Source organism: Aquarana catesbeiana, linkage group LG02 (assembly GCF_042186555.1).
Source record: "Aquarana catesbeiana isolate 2022-GZ linkage group LG02, ASM4218655v1, whole genome shotgun sequence".
NCBI lineage: Eukaryota > Metazoa > Chordata > Amphibia > Anura > Ranidae > Aquarana > Aquarana catesbeiana.
In genome coordinates, this window is record NC_133325.1 from 667,115,284 (window position 1) to 667,132,209 (window position 16,926).

Sequence of the window (16,926 nt, forward strand, 5' to 3'; positions counted from 1 at the left end):
GTATTAAAAGGTTGTGCTGAAAAGGAATCTGCTGTCCAATGGTGGAATAGTTTTTGCATTTACGCAGAATTCTGCTATGTAATATTTACTTCTATTATGAACCCTGAACATTACCCTGCTATTCAAAAATGTTGCCTGAATTCGTACCTGAACCGGACCCAAAAACACACAGGACCCTTTTCAAAACCTGTGTGAACCGGCTCCATTGAGAGGTGGCCACATGTTATGTGAATTGGATATAGGCAACAACGCATCCAATTCGCATATATGTGAACTCAGCCTTAGTGGGAATTTCCCCCTCTGAAAAGATCTGTTCTACAAAACAGGAAGTGAAGGGAAATCTCCCAAATTTGACACAGCTGACACAAAAACTGATAGAAGGTTTAATCAATTCCTACTTGTCATTTTAAAATGAGATCTGACTTTTTAATTACGGTAGTGCTAAGCTTTTTCTCTAGTCCCTTCGCCAAGCTTCCTATGTACTAACTGGTGCTCACCTGAAGTTTTAGCAAACTACAACCCAGGTCTAAAGGTCAGATTGCTTGTCATGGGAAACGTAGCTACATTATTTAGGACATTATGGATTTTCTAGTAAAATGTCAGTTTCCATTAAACATTTACTGCTTAGCACACAGTAAAAGATATGGTGAATAGTATGTGTTCTGTCAATGCCAGTGTTATTATCTGTGGATGATTTGAGCTTCCCTTCCTGCTAAGATTCAATCAATAATATCCTGCTCTGCACATTTATGCTTAGGTCATGAAAGGTAAATTAATTAGAAACCTTTATAAACATAGAACTCATTTGGCTTATCTGGTGTGTGCAATAAGTAGCTCATCCCTGGTTGGTTTAGTGCATTTTCCTATTTTGCAGCCTCTGCACTGCAAACGCTTCTTTAAAAAAATTAAGCAGAAAGTTTGGAGTTTAAGTCATACACTTTTTTGGTTACCTTATAAACCCTTTGCGTACCGCCCGTCCGGAGTACAGCTACATACCTGTACGTGACTGGCTTCTACCGAGTACTGGGTGCGCATGCGCACCCCCACCTGCTGACTCCGGCTGTGATTGTACACAGAGGAAGTTTGTCAGCAGGTCCCAGGCCAATGATTCATAACCGTCACCTTCTGATCAGCTGCGTCCAATCACAGCCCAGAGCCCAGTGTTGATAATCAAAACAGGGCTCTATCCAGAGTGAATGTACTCTGTTTCCTTTCCCTGTAGAGCAGGGATAAGAAACAAAGGGATATTTAGTAAAAAGCAGCACACATTACACAAGCTAACACTTGTTAGGCACACATTTAACCCCTTGGTTACCTAAGATGTTAACCCCTTCCCAGTCAGTGTCATTAGTACAGTGACAGTGTATAGTATTATCACTGATCACTGTATTAGTGTCACTGGTGATGTCAGTGTTAGTTGGTCAGTTCCCACCCAGTGTCAGATTGTCCGCCACACCATCGCAATCCCTCTGTAAGTCGCTGATCACTGCCTTTACTAGTATAAAAAAAAATCCAGTATATATACCATAGTTATAATAGCTATTATTTTTGCTATAAAGTTCACGCAAACCAATTAATATACACTTATTGGGATTTTTTTTTCCAAAGACATGTAGCAGAATACATTTTGACCTAAATTTATGAAGAGATCATATTATTTTTTTCATTTTTTTAATAGATAATTAGTTTTTTTTCAAAATTTTTGGTCTTTTTTCATTCATATAATATGAAATAAAAAAAACCTGTGGTGATCAAATACAACCAAAAGCTCTATTTGTGTGAAAAAAAATCATACAAATTTTAGGTACAGCGTTGCATGACCGAGAAATTAGGTTAGTTAGGCTTCATGCACGCTGGACGTTTTTAGTTGCTGTTTTTGGCTTTGGGCGTTTTTTTTTTCTGCCGCCAATAAACTCCCCAGCATGTTATCCTATGTGTCCATGCACACATAGGCTGTTATCAGCAGTTTTTGGCAGGGGCTTTTTCCTGGCGGGAAAAAAACCCAAGAACTAGTCTGATTTAAGAGGAGTTTTTTTTTTGTTTTGTTTTTTTTCAATATCATTATTTTTATAAATTAATACATACAATTCCCAAAATAAAATACATCACTTAACATCTATCCAGTACAATCTATATATTGAGAGGAGTTTTTAAGCTGTAAAAACGCTCTAATTCTGATAAAAGCTTAAAAAAGCTGAAAAAAACACGGCTATTGGGCGTTTATCAGCGTTTTTGTGCATAAGCTTTTGTGGGAGTATAGTTTTGCTAAAAAAAACACAACAGCTAAAAAACGCTGAAAAACGCTACTGCAAAAAAGCTGAAAAACTATAATACAAAGCTACACTACTGATAACATGTAAGCAGCGAGTTGCAGCATCTTTTCATGTGTAATATAGTATATCATATTTGATGTATTTTCTGTGTAACAACCAATCAATCTCTAAAGCAATACAGCGCCAGAATGCAGTACATCAACCTGTCAGAGCTGATTTTAAAAAAGTCAACTGACATCTGGCATGTTATTAGGGGTTGCTACATTTAGGATGTTGCCATTGAATTGTTTAATAGCATAAGCATGAAAGTTTTGTCAGTCAGTGCGTTTACTTTTGTATTTCTCGTATTCTTTTAGCAACTCCATCCTTCATGAAGAGTGTGTTCAGTCCTATCTTGCTCCTTAGCCTTATTACCATGTGTGTTACCCAGCTACGTCTAATTTTTTACATGGGAGCCATGAACAACATTCTGGAATTCCTGGTGGATGGAAACATGGAGTCTGGTGAGTGCCTTATATTTGCTAACTACAAAGGCTTTTGCATGACAAAAGGCATAATAGTAGTGATAATTCACCTGGAAACTTCACCCAGAATAGACATTTCAGTTCAGGATAGATGCTCACATAAAGCATTTATGTTTCATGTGATGAAACTTCAGTATAAATCAGCTAAATGTCTTCTGGGTACATAAAAAAAAAAAAGTGTTTAGTGTCCTACAGTTCATTTTCTTTCTAAAGATGACAGTTTGAGTAGATAAGCCTTTACTTTGCCAGCAGCTGATCCTTGCTTTCCTTGGGGAAGTAGTAGTCTCTCTGCAGAGGTCCAACACATTTCTACATTTTTTCCCTTCAATTGGAGAGTTCTGGATCTAACTAATCAGGGACTGTGTTGGACCGCTGCAAAGACATTTTTGCTTCCCCCACAGAGATCCAAGGACCCACTCTACAATATGCTGGCAGGAGACAGGTAGACCTGTTTTTACTACTTTGGTAATGTGGTGTATGCTATTGATGCTAGTTGGCGCAGGAAACTTTGCTAATTTTCCCCATTAAAGGCTACGTTCACCTTTAATAAATGCACATGGTTTTCCAGGTAAAAAAAAATGTACACATCCTATTTTTTTTACACTGCAGCCTGAAAAACATGGCACCCCCGATCAGTGGATTGGGAGTACAATATCAGGTTCCGTATGAGCGGATAGTTACTCAGTAGGAATGGGCTCGGGCGGGTTCGGGATTCCACCTGCCCCATCCTGCCAGGAAGCCAACACTGCACAGAGCTAATCACAGGCAGCGAGACATTTATGATCTGTGCAGCTGCACAGATTGGGAAATGTCCCACTGCCTGTGATTAGCCATGTGCAGTGTCAGCTTCCTGGCGGGATCAGGCAGGTGGGATCCCAAACACGCCCGAGCCCATCTCTATTACTCAGCTGCAGGAAATATCAATGAATTATGAGGGTGCTCATCAACACTCTTGTAGTTCTTTAACCCCTTCCCGACCAGCCGCCGCAGTTATACTGTGGCAGGATGGCTCCCCTGCGCGAGCTGTTGTAGCTGTACTTCGGCTCTTTAAGACGCTGTAGCAGGCGTGCACGCTCCCGCAGAGTGTCCCCGAAGCCTACCCATGTGCCCGGTGGGCGCAATGACTGCCGGGCCCCCCGATCACTCTTGACAGAGTGAGAACCAGTATCTGCGTGTGTAAACACACAAATCCCGGTTGTCAGGGCAGAGGAGAGAGATCGTGTGTTCCTACTAAGTAGGAACAACGATCTCTCTCCTCCTCTAGTCACTCACATTCCCCCCACAGTTAGAACACATCTAGGGAACACATTTAACCACTTGATTGCCCCCAGGTGTTAACCCCTTCCCTGCCAGTGACATTTATACAGTGATCAGTGGCTATTTTTAGCTTAGATCAATGTATAAATGTCACTGGTCCCAAAATAAGTGTCAAAAGCGTCCGATGTGTCTGTCGCAATGTTGCAGTCCTGATAAAAATCGCAGATCGCCGCCATTACTAGTAAAAAAAATAAATAAATAAAAATGCCATAAATCTATCCCCTAATTATGTAGACGCTATACCTTTTGCGCAAACCAATCAATATACGCTTATTGTGATTTTTTTTTTGCCAAAAATATGTAGAAGAATACGTATCAGCCTAAACTGATGAAGAAATGTGTTTTTTTTTTTTTTAAATTGGGTATATTTATCATAGCAAAAAGTACAAAATATTGTGTTTTTTTCAAAATTGTCGCTCTTTTTTTGTTTATAGCGCAAAAAATAAAAACCGCAGAGGTGATCAAATTCCACCAAAAGAAAGCTCTATTTGTGGGTAAAAAAAGGACATAAATTGTGTTTGGGTACAACTTTGCACGACTGTGCAATTGTCAATTAAAGCGACGCAGTGCCGTATCGCAAAAAATGGCCTGGTCAGGAAGGGGGTAAATTCTACAAGCTACAAGCTGTTTGCCACGGTGGAAGATGGGACTTGTAGTTCATTAAAGTGTCACTAAACCCACATCATAAAAAAATCTTAATAAATGGTGTATTACATGCAGTTCATACTCAGTCACTATGAGATTAGTTTTCTGTATTTTGCTAAAAACCTGGTTAACCCTGCTGCTATTTATCTCCACCTTCTCTTCATGTCCCCAATTCAGCTAGGGATTTTGCAGCTGTGGTGGCAACTCTGCACATGCTAAGTTTTTATACTGAGCATTTTCTCCCTATCACATCTGAGCAGCCCATGTGACTATAGCGTCACACATGTGGGCTTACACACAGTGGTAAATAACAGCCCACTCCCTCCCCCCTCCTCCATGACCACTAACCAACTAACCACAATGAGGGTGGGATATTACATGTAGATTAATGGTGGCTTCACCTCTCAGTTATTCTAAGACACAGGCTGGCGGGGTGTGACACAGGCTGTGATTGGCAGAAATCCACTCACACCATTTTATTGCCCAAAAATCATAAAGATTTGATTTCTAAATATATTTGTATGCCAATGTAAAAGGGTTTATTAATGTAATTTATTTTTACTCTGTATTCCAAAGCCTGTTTTTTTTTTTTTTTTTTTTTTTTAATGTGGCCAGCAGCAGTGGACTAGAAGCTCCTCCTGCTTATGTTTCCCTGCAGACAGGCTGGGAAAGAGCTGGGTCATGTGACAGCTGTATATCGATTAGGAAAAATGTACTTAGATTTTTTTTAATTAAAATAAATTACAGTGCAATCATCCACATACAGAAAGAGAGGGGACAATGTAAATGAAACACTATGTGTTTAGTATCGCTTTAATTCACTGAGCCCTGTGAATACATGATGCGGCTGTGTGGGTGGAGCCCCACACTGTTTTTAAAATGTGACAGTGGGGGCGGGGAAAGGATCCCCCATCCGCTGTCACAGGGAAAAGAAGGGGGAGAGGTTGGCTGCTGCAAAGAAATATGTTACATGTTACACCTTAAGTATAGGTGTAACATGTTACAAAGGGTGAACTTATCCTTTAAGTTTCACAGTAAAGTGGTACATAAATTGACTGTAAACAGCTTGAATCCTTGCTGTTACAGCACAATTACCATATAGTGTTTTTTTTTAAAAGGTCTTGTTTGGTCACCCGTATGTTCTAAGTAGCTAGTCTTTCCTCCCATGTCAGCTGACTTGTTTTGACACAAGTATTCTATGACAAGGTGCCCTTTAGTGACTATAGACAAAACACACCTAGCTATGAAGATCACCTCACCCGATCAAGTTGTTCTCGCTGTTTTTCTTTGCTTTGTTTTATTGTGCAAGAATCAATGAAATGTTTCATCAAAAAAAAAAAAAAAGACATCTGCAGCCTGCATCCTTTGTGTCCTGATCTTGGCCTTTTATTCAAATCAAAATTTGCAGCATTATAATTAGGTAGAAGTGACAGCAGTTTGGAACAGGACAGATTATTAATGACAGATTCAGTTACATTTTGTATAGCCAATAAAGGTGAGGCAAGATTTTCATCAGCAGCCTATCCCTCATGTATTGTATGTAATCTTCCATTTTCTTGTAATTCAATGGCTTGCAGGGCAGAGCAAACCCAGTCCGCATTGGACGTCTAAATCTACAGCCCCCCCCCCCCCCCCCCCCCATGTGGAAACTATTTTTAGGAGCTGACAGATTCATGTGCTGTTTACCGCATTCACCCCAAGCTGCAAAATTGTTTGTGGCACAAGTTCAATGAAGGCGATCCAGTTTGAACCTGCTCTATCAAGAACGATGAAGCAATGAGTTGAAAGTCATGTTATTAGACAGGCTTCCAGGCAGGCAAAAATACATTCACAGGAAGGAACACTTCAAGCCAGAGAGGAAAACAGACATTTAAAAGAGCAGATACTCGGGTTACCACTGGATGTTTATTACAGTATGATCGTTAAATAGATGACTGTTTATATACATATTGATTAGTGCATCTTAGGTGACCAAAAAGCAGGAAATAATTGTCACCTGATCTGACTGTTTACAGTCAGATTGGAAAAATGTTGCATATGAATGTGCTTTCTGTGACATCAGCTGAAATGCCTGGCCGATCATACACAGAGGGCAGGACTGATCATCCAAAATTGTCTTTTTTATGGTTAATCACTGTTGTTTATAAAGAGGAACTGCAGTCTGCTCACATAATTTGTAATATTGTTGCCAAAAACATTGTTGCCATTCTGAAGCTTCCCTCCAACCACTTTGCATATTATTTTATATATACTGCGATTCTGTACTTGCCAAATATGCTGCAGCAATCTCCCTCTACTGAGTCAGGCTGCAGCCATTTTAACTGTGGGCAGCTGAAGCTGCTGCCTGTTCACTTCCTGGATTTACACAGACACACAGAGGCACACCTCCAGCTCCCTTCCTGGCAAACTCTCTCTCAAGTGAGAGAGAGAGCTGTGCATGATGTTAAAAGCCTACGCTTTTTGCCAGAGAAGAAGCAGGAAGTGGGCTGTATAAGGTATTTACTGGCAGAAAAAAAGTTTTACTATCCAAAGTTAAAACAACAAGGGCAGAAGATTTAATAGATGGAAAGTTAAAAAAATGACTTAAGTTCCGCTTTAACTGCGATAGCCAGGAGTGTCTTTACAGTACATAAACATGCATGCTTGCCAGCTGAGCATATGTCATACTAGTAGTGAGATTTACATCTATAAGGAAGGGCCATTGCTGTCCATTATAGTAAGGCTCTATTCACACATAGGTGATTTGAATTACAGGCGGAATCGTCACCAATGCTGAATCGCAGCAAAATGCGGGAAGAGTTTGCGATGCCATTATATGTCCATGGCACCCTAAACGTAGTGTGATTTTTGCAACTTTCCAAAAGTTTTGTGAATTTTTTATTTTTTTTTCAAAAAAATTGTGACAAAAAATTACGTAAAAAAACTCACCATGCCTTTTACTAAATTCCTTGAACTGTCCACTTTTTAAAAAGGGAAGCGCTTCATTTAAGGGATTTTTGTACTGTCCTGGCATTTTCGGGCCTCAAGAAATGGGATAGGCTGTCAGTACATCAGGACAGATCAACTTTCAGATATATATATCATAGTTTGTGGACTTTCCTACAGACTAAATAATTATTATACACTGATTTGGGTTATTTTCACCACAGAAACGTATCAGTAAACATTTTGGCCTAAATTTATGAAGGAGGGTTAGTAACTTATTATTATTTGTTTATTATTTATTTCTTATTTTGCAAAATTTTATAACAGAAACAGAAAACTATGTTTTTTTTAAAAAAATGTTCTTTTTTTTTTTTTGTTATTTAAAAACCCAGTGGTGAATAAATACCACCAAAAGAAAGCTGTATGTTTGTGAAAAACAAATATAAAGATTTTATTTGGGTACAGTGTTACATGACCACTCAATTTTCAAAGTGCGACAGTGCTGAAAGCTGAAAATTGGCCTGGGCAGGAAGGGGGTAAAGCCCGGTAGTGAAGTGGTTAATATTAAAAAAGACCCTTTGTTCTTTGTTATTGACTTGCTATGCTTGGATTGCACAATTCCTTATTTTTCATTCCTTTCCTTGTGCTTCTCCACAAAATCCTGCCAAAAGTTTACCTGTGCTGCTTTTTATTTTAAAGCAATACAATCCAGTTTTTATTCAATACTTATGTTTAGAGTATTTAAATATATTTTAAGAAGACAATGCAATCCTCTACAGTAGGGCAGGGGGCTTTATGGCTCCTTTACCCCCCAAATCTTTGTAACACTACATAAGATCTATTTCTGATAAAAGCAGATTGGCCGCGATTCTGCCCATGATTTGAAAGCGCCGATGTGTGAATGAAAAATCGTGGGACTTGAGATGTTATTCATTTGAATGACACCTAAAATCACGGTGCAGGTCTGCCGCATGTCACCCAAAAGTAGCTCCTGAACTTTTTTTGTCAATGTCAAGTTTGTCAATGTCAACAGTCATATCAAGCATCATGTAAGAGCACCTACTGTATGTGGGTGTATATGTTACACAGCAGGTAACTAGAGAAGGTTCACCTAGGGGCACAATAGGAACAGATAATATTTGCATAAATGGATACATGTCTACATAATGGGGATTTTGCTCTGTTTGTGCAATATCAACTCTCTCATTCCCAGATGTCATTATTGCTGATATTGGGCATTTCTGTAGTTTTCACTTCCTTTCCTCTGCCCTAGCCGCTGATTCAGCACAGATGTAATCCTCAAGCACAAGACCTGTGTCTGTACAGTAGTGGGTTCCGCTAGTTCAGGCTGGATCCAGTTTTTATTTCTCTAGTTTAGTCATCCTTTGTGTAACATAGTTTACAGTGTATGTACGCTAAAGTTAGTTGCTGATGTCTGTGCTAACACATCTCTTTCTTGTATTGTTCTCTTTGCTGTCACATGCTGCCTTGCTTTCGTCACAAAGTGATGCACACGGGTAAGCTTTGGGAAGAAGTGAAAAACAGCTGCAAGATCTGTGCTATCAGACAATCAGTGTTCACATATTTCAAGGATTAATACATATATAGTAGTTAGTTGCTTGAAACAATGAGCTACTAACAGACTAATTGTACAAATGCCAATGTAAAAGGATCTTAAACTTCCTGTCTGCAGACCCAGTAAAATTGTATTGCCTTAGCTGCTTTTGCAGTCAGGCTTACTAGCTTCTTCAATATACCCCTTGAAATTTTCCACATTTTGTCATGCTTTTATGGAAGAGTGGCAAGAAGAAAGCCATTGTTGAATGAAAGCCATAAGAAGACCCGTTTGCAATTAGCGAGAAGCCATGTGAGGGACACAGCAAATCATGTGGAAGAAGGTGCTCTGGTCAGATGAGACCAAAATTTTACTTTTTGGCTTAAAAGTAAAACGCTATGTGTGGTGGAAAACTAACACTGCACATCACCCTGAACACACCATCCCCACTGTGAAACATGGTGGTGGCAGCATCATGTTGTGGGGTGCTTTGCTTTATCAGGGACAAGGAAGCTGGTCAGAGATGATTAGAAGATTGATGGAGCCAAATAGGCAATCTTAGAAGAAAACCTGTTAGAGTCTGCAAAAGACTTGAGACTGGTGTGGAGGTTCACCTTCCAGCAGGACAATGACCCTAAGGCTGGATTAACACTGTTGCGAATAGGATGCGGGTTTCACCGCATCCAATTCGCATTACAGGAGATTGTGACCAGCTCTCTATGAAGCCAGTTCACATATCTCGGTTGCGGCTGCATACCGGCTTGCACAGGAGTGCTGTGCGTCTTTTGGCTCAGTTTCAGGGCCAAATTCAGGCAAAAATTTGTCCCTAATTCCTTCCTGAAACTGAGAACAGGGACTCACCGGACCCCTGCTGCGAGCCGCATTCATCGGAGGCATTCATGCCAGCCTTAAGGATCAGCCTGCCCAAAACTGATATTTTAGTTCTTGGCAGATGATGGAGAGTTAAACCATATGACAATTTTCTTATATTCTTGGGAACTCAACTGATGAGATCTTTACGCTTGAGTTCCTATGTCTGCACACCTGCTGTGGCCACAGTGAGAGAGTTCCTCTCTTCCTGTCAGATTTTTAATTTCGTTTTTATTACACAGAATACAACAGGGGGGTGCGGGTTTACTGAGCCTTATCATGATATAAAGTGCAAAATACATGTGCCCATTCTTGTGGTGCAAATGATTCAGATGATGTTGGGATTCATAATTTTTCTGATTTGGCTGATTGGACTCTATTTATAGCACAGCTATAGTTATTGCTTAAAAGCGTAAATATGTTTTGTGTCAATTTACTATTTTTTATTAAACTTTTCTTATAAATAAGACCCATTTCATACTGTATACTTGTATATGTTTCCACGCACACAAAACACGTCAACTATGCAAACTTTTTTTTTCTAGTTTTCTGTTTCACTCTAAAAAGATAGAATTTCCATCACAATGCATGTTGCTCAACCAACTAGCTGTTAAATGTTCACTTGTTTTGAGAGGCCTTATAGTAAAATGAATATTTTTTTCTTCTCTACAGTCAGTCTCTATACATCTATCTTTGGAGTTCTACAGCTGCTCTGCCTGATGACAGCCCCTGTGATTGGATATATCATGGATTGGAAGCTCAAGGAATGTGACGATGGAAATGATGATGCAGAAGAGAAGGATGCTAATCCGTACGTTTGCTCCTCAAAGTGACATTAGGCCGCACACACTTTATAATGTTAGGAAATCAGTACACAATACGTATAGTAAAACTGACAGCAGGAGGTGAATGTAAACATCCAGAGGCACCTGCGCACACCATGAGTAATCTTCCAGAACATATGGGAAGCCCAATACACATATGAGGAAGTTCAATCTGCAAAAACTGGAGCTCTACCCACTATCTCCTGCGTCATCGATGCCCATCACATTGAGTAAATAGTGAGGTGTAGGAGGAAGTAAAGGGGGGCCTGAGCATGTTTTTAGTAGATTAGCTTAGGGTACTCTGCAACTAAAGGCTCATTTTACACTTGCGATATACTAAACAGTAATGTGCTGCTGCAGAAGATCCATTTTAGTCTTTATGCTACGTTTAAATGTGCACTGCACTATAAGGTACAGGTACACATAAAATAGTTATTAATTAAAGTTATATCCACCATTTTTTTCTTATGTTTTAATTTGCTTTCCTCACAGGGATGGAAAGAAAAAGAAAAAGCGTGATCGTCAAATTCAGAAAATTACAAATGCCACCAGGGCCTTTGCATTTACCAACTTGCTGCTAGTGGGTTTTGGAGTCACATGTCTTATTCCAAACCTGCCCTTACAGGTAAGGGAAGTCTCTAGGGAATTTCTTTTCTGTGTGCTGATTATGCTGCTCATTCATCCAAACAAATTTCAGACACAGCAGTGGAGCATATCTAAATTCTGTTTGTTTTTTTACAGATCCTGTCTTTTATATTGCACACAATAGTGAGAGGATTTATCCATTCTGCTGTGGGGGGACTATATGCTGCTGTGTAAGTATATGCATTAATTCCCCATTTTTGTTTTTGTAAATACTTTTCTACTGGAGCAAATTTTTTTTTTTTTTCACACAAATGTTAAAATCTAACCTATAAATGGGGACTGCACTGTCCCCTTTTAACAATACCCAAGAATATAATAAACCAGGGTTGATTTACTGGAGAGTGCTTAATCTGGTACAGCTGTGCATGATAGGAAATCTGCTTCTAACCTCAGCTTGTTCAATTAGCCTGGGTTCCCACTATTGCGAACACCGACATCGCATGTGATTCGCACCGCATTGCTGTGCAGATCACATGCGATGTCTGTACGATGCGAATTCAGCAATACAGTTTGTATGGCTGAACTCGCATTGCATTCATACGAAAATGCTGCAGGAACCTTTCCCCCCCCCCCCCCCCGCACTGGAATCGGATCACACCCATGCGATCCAATTCCTGTCCAAATGCACAGTTCGCACTGCGATCTGCGAACTGATCTGGGGGTGTCATTAACTTTGTATTGACACCTGCAGCGGTTTGCAGAGGGCAGTATGAACTGCCTGCGAGGGAGATGGCACAAGCTGATTGGTTTCCATGCAGAGCTATACCAGATTTTGCACTCTCCAGTTTTAGTATATCAACCCCACAGTGTGGCTTCCTCAAATTTGTGCAAAATACAAAAAAGCATAAATAGTCCAAATCGTTAGGTGTTCCAAAAGAATGAAAAGCAATGTGCAAATGTCACAAATACCATGAAAAAAATAAAAACATCCCATGAAAAAAATTCATTAAGTATCCAGTGCAAAAATTTCATTTATTAAAGTGTCCTGTGCAATCAAATTTGTATATTCAATAACGTGTCCAGTGCATTCCAATGAGTAAAGTGTCCCATGTAGTTAAACGATCTTAGGTGCAACAAAATCCATGGGCAAACAAAGTTCATCCAGGAAAAAGTGCTTGTGTTCCAAAAGAAACCTCTCTTCCAAGCTGTGTGTCCACATTGTAATCTCCTCCAGCACAAACACTAGCTACTCACCGAACACTGGTTAGCAGCAAACCTTTGTTTTGTATCACGTATTACAATCTACTAAATCCAGCCACTAATGGGTTCACTCAGTCCACTCTCCTAATAAAATCCACCTTCTCCTTCCTCGAGACCATTCACAGAGAACAAACAGGTACTGCATAGTGGCGCAGATTGTTGGTAGGTATCAAATGTTAAAATCTGCATTTTTTTAATAGAAAATTACCTAAACCCCCCCTCCTCCAAACAATATATATATTTTTTGTCAGCAAAGGCCCTGTACAAAAAAAGGTGTCAGTTTTTGCATCACACGACATCAGCACATCTATTTATCAAACATATTTTTAGGAAAAAATACACTAAAATTAATTCTTGTACACACATACACATTTTAATACTCATTTTGTGGTAGAATAGAAAAGACGAGGTTGCCTCAAGTAAATAAATACCAAACATGTCAAGCTTTAAAATTGTGTGCACTTGTAAAAATGGCAAACAGTACCAAAAATTGTCTATAGGCAATACTTTAGAAGCCTTTTTGCAGGTTGTCCATTTAGAGTTAACCATGAGTTCTTTGCTATCACTCTGACATTCATAGCAATACCTCACGTGTGGCCCAATTGCTGTTTACATACATGTGCACATTTACACATGCATGTAGTTTATTGCAATTTCATTTTTAAAAAATCATATATTTTTTTTCCTTTATCTTAAATGCTATCACAATGAAAACCCTACAGTAGTTGTGGAATGACAGCTCTGAACCTTGAAAGTCACATAATACCCATCACTTCCCAGTTCATTCATTGCAGAGGAGATCGGGGACAGATATTCCTTGATCTCCCCTACAAAATATTTGGGCATTTTACTGTGGTTCTGGGCTTCCCGGAGTAACAGAAGAACCCGGGAGCCACTGTGGCAGCTTTGTTGGCTCCCTGTAGCTGATCTTTTCCAAATTGTGACTTATCTTGCTTTGTTTTTTTCACTGTGTTTCTGTGTGAAGGTGGCCATCTTAGAAGAGGAGCAGGGTTTGATAACTCATGTCAGAACTGCCTCCTTGATGCCTGGAGGTGTAATATTCAAGAACCAAGAGGAGGGGTTCACAAAGCACTGATCCACCGATTCCTATCCAACAAGCAGTAGTGTAGTCACATCACTAAACCGCATAAGACTAAAGCAGGTCATACACAGTTTGAATTTTGGTCCAAAATTTGAGCTTTAGGGGGCCCTGTTGGCACCGACTGTTCAACAAACAAACATTTTTGAATTTACTTTTTTCTAAGCTGTTCCAAAAATTCTCAGCCAAATAGCGTTTGCATCCAATCAGATGCAAGCACTGTTCTGGAATTCAGCAGCAGCTTCTGAATACAATAGCTGTCAGTTGACATTCCTCTATCCATGCTGCATAGTTCGGTTGGGGAATGGATGGGATTCTTTTTATTCAGCCAAACAAGCCTGAATGAGAGCAATCCAAAGAGTGTATGGCCAGCTTAACAGTCACAGCCAGGAGTGTCTTAGAGTCTTTTTTCATGGTCCATTAAAGTCCCACTTTTGAGGAACATTTTTGCACACTATGTATTAGGGATGTGGACCTGAACCAATATCCAGTCAGTTGACAATAACCTTTGGCAATAGAATAAATATTATTTTTATCAGAAGTTTAACAGTCTTTTCTTTTTTCAGATACCCATCATCACATTTCGGTAGTTTGACTGGCTTGCAATCTCTCATTAGCGCTCTGTTTGCACTCCTTCAACAACCTCTGTTCTTGGCTATGATGGGACCTTTGAATGGAGATCCACTCTGGGTAAGGACTAGTTAGTAAGAATTCTAATATAGTGTATACATTTTTTTAGATTTGTACATGTGATTGATTAATTCCACTAGTGTATGAAACATTTTATATTACAAGAGCTGTTGTGTGGATATAATGAAAAAAACTGATGTTAAGTGAAAAGGTACATCAGTAAAGAGGTCTCTTTTATGGTATTCCTAGAGTAATTTTAATTACTTTTGATGGAATGGCATTTAGAATATTGTAATATTCAATCTTAAAGTAGAACTATCGGTGTCCCATTAGGGAGATTTCCTTTCACATCTTGTCCCATAGCCAAATAGTAAGTTAGCGGAAATCCTTCCAAAGTGAGGGAATCTTTAGGCTTGTTGTACACGTGATGTTTTACATCCTCTCCTGAACGATTTAACATGACAGATAGTAACCAAAGTAAAAAAGTTTGTTTTGCTGTGTTGAGCTGTGATTTCGTTTAGAAGCTCTCTTTTTTTTTTTCAAATAGTCAAAAATTAAAAACGCCTGTAAACAAAACACGTCTAAACACGAGTTACTGCGTTTACACGCGTTTGCAAGCTGTTACAGGCGTTTGGCATTTCAAATGCCTCTGAACATCCGTCCTGAACGCACTTTTTTGCTTTCCAAAAAATGCTTCTAAACTCAACTGCCTAGAAACGACTATAAACGACCCTGTGTACATGTAGTTTTATTTTGCTGAATACTTTTTTTCAAGTATATTAAGTTTAGCTTTATTACTGTTTTGTTTTTGTTGCCTCTTTTTTTATCCTCCATTCTTAATGAGTAATCTAACCCTAGGGTAAGATTTATGTGTAAAATACACCCACATCTTGCGCCATATATCATGTTCAAATGTATAATAAATGGAAACCAAATATAATACATGGAAACCAAAAGTTGTTATGCTATAAAATTATATTCAAGTGAATCAATATAAATCATGTGCAAAAAATAATTTCATTTAAAGTTTACTATAAATCAAGTGACACTTGTAATATTCTATGAATCCCCTTGTGAGTTACACCACCACTAATAACATCAGCCACTTACCAGAAGAAAAGACACACTTTATAAGAGGTCTGCACCACTCATGGATACCAGAGAGCCTCTCCAATAATTGTGTATAGCGACTAGGAGCCACCAGGATAGCCAATAGGGTCCAGATATGACCATCAATCTGAACAGCATAGAACATTGTTCAGATATAAAACAGACACAAAATGCTCCATAGTGTAAAAACCGAGGTTATTTTATTTAATTATAGAAAGGTACTCACATTTAAAGGCATGAACAGACACAGCAAAACATTCAAACATCGCTATGTCTTACAGATGTGATGATGTCAGCACAGGCTCCAACTGACGCATTTTGTTGTAGGAGATGTCTTAAAGGGGTCAGTTGAGCGTTGCAGACATCTTTTCTTCCTGTAGGTGGCTGATGTTATTAGTGGTGGTGGAACTCACAAGGGGATTCACACTTGGTTATTTTTCATGAATTATAGTGGACTTTTGATTTATTTTGCTTTTTTGGTGATTGCACATGATTTATATTTATTCACTTAAAACTAAAATTATATTTAAAGGTACAGCTCAACAATTTTTGGTTTCCAGCTTGCCAACTGTACCTTCAGCTTTTACAGCACAGTTATGCCCCGTACACACGGTCGGACATTGATCGGACATTCTGACAACAAAATCCTAGGATTTTTTCCAACGGATGTTGGCTCAAACTTGTCTTGCATACACACGGTCACACAAAGTTGTCGGAAAATCCGATTGTTCTGAACGCGGTGACGTAAAACACGTACATCGGGACTATAAATGGGGCAGTAGCCAATAGCTTTCATCTCTTTATTTATTCTGAGCATGCATAGCACTTTGTGCGTCGGATTTGTGTACACACGATCGGAAATTCCGACAACGGATTTTGTTGTTGGAAAATTTTATAGCAAGCTCTCAAACTTTGTGTGTCGGAAAATCCGATGGAAAATGTGTTATGGAGCCTACACACGGTCGGAATTTCCGACAACAAGGTCCTATCACACATTTTCCGTCGGAAAATACGACCGTGTGTACGGGGCATTAGAATGAAGATGCATAAAAAATGAATTTAAAATAAAAAGTTTTTTTTTTTTGTTCTGCAGTAGCACGATCACACTTAGCAGCAACAGTAGTAATAGTAGCTATAGACAGACCACCACTCTCACAAAGAGTGTAGCGGTCCTTATCTACACTGTGCTGCCAAGAAACGGGAGCTTGCAATGGTGCTGAAGCTCTAATAATTACCATAAAAATTAAGGCTTTTGAAATAATAAACTTATCATGTGTCAAAACTTTGCCTAGCCTATAGAAATTGGAGA

General features: G+C 39.2%; 1 protein-coding gene across 1 annotated transcript in view; it reads left to right on the forward strand.

The window, feature by feature from the left end:
- SLC43A2 (solute carrier family 43 member 2) overlaps positions 1-16,926 on the forward strand; it is a 104,721-nt gene that overhangs the window by 84,041 nt on the left and 3,754 nt on the right. The window contains exons 9-13 of the mRNA XM_073616635.1: positions 2,630-2,776; positions 10,782-10,920; positions 11,426-11,558; positions 11,675-11,748; positions 14,444-14,567. Coding sequence (XP_073472736.1) covers positions 2,630-2,776; positions 10,782-10,920; positions 11,426-11,558; positions 11,675-11,748; positions 14,444-14,567 — 617 coding nt within the window. The remainder of the gene's footprint in view (positions 1-2,629; positions 2,777-10,781; positions 10,921-11,425; positions 11,559-11,674; positions 11,749-14,443; positions 14,568-16,926) is intronic.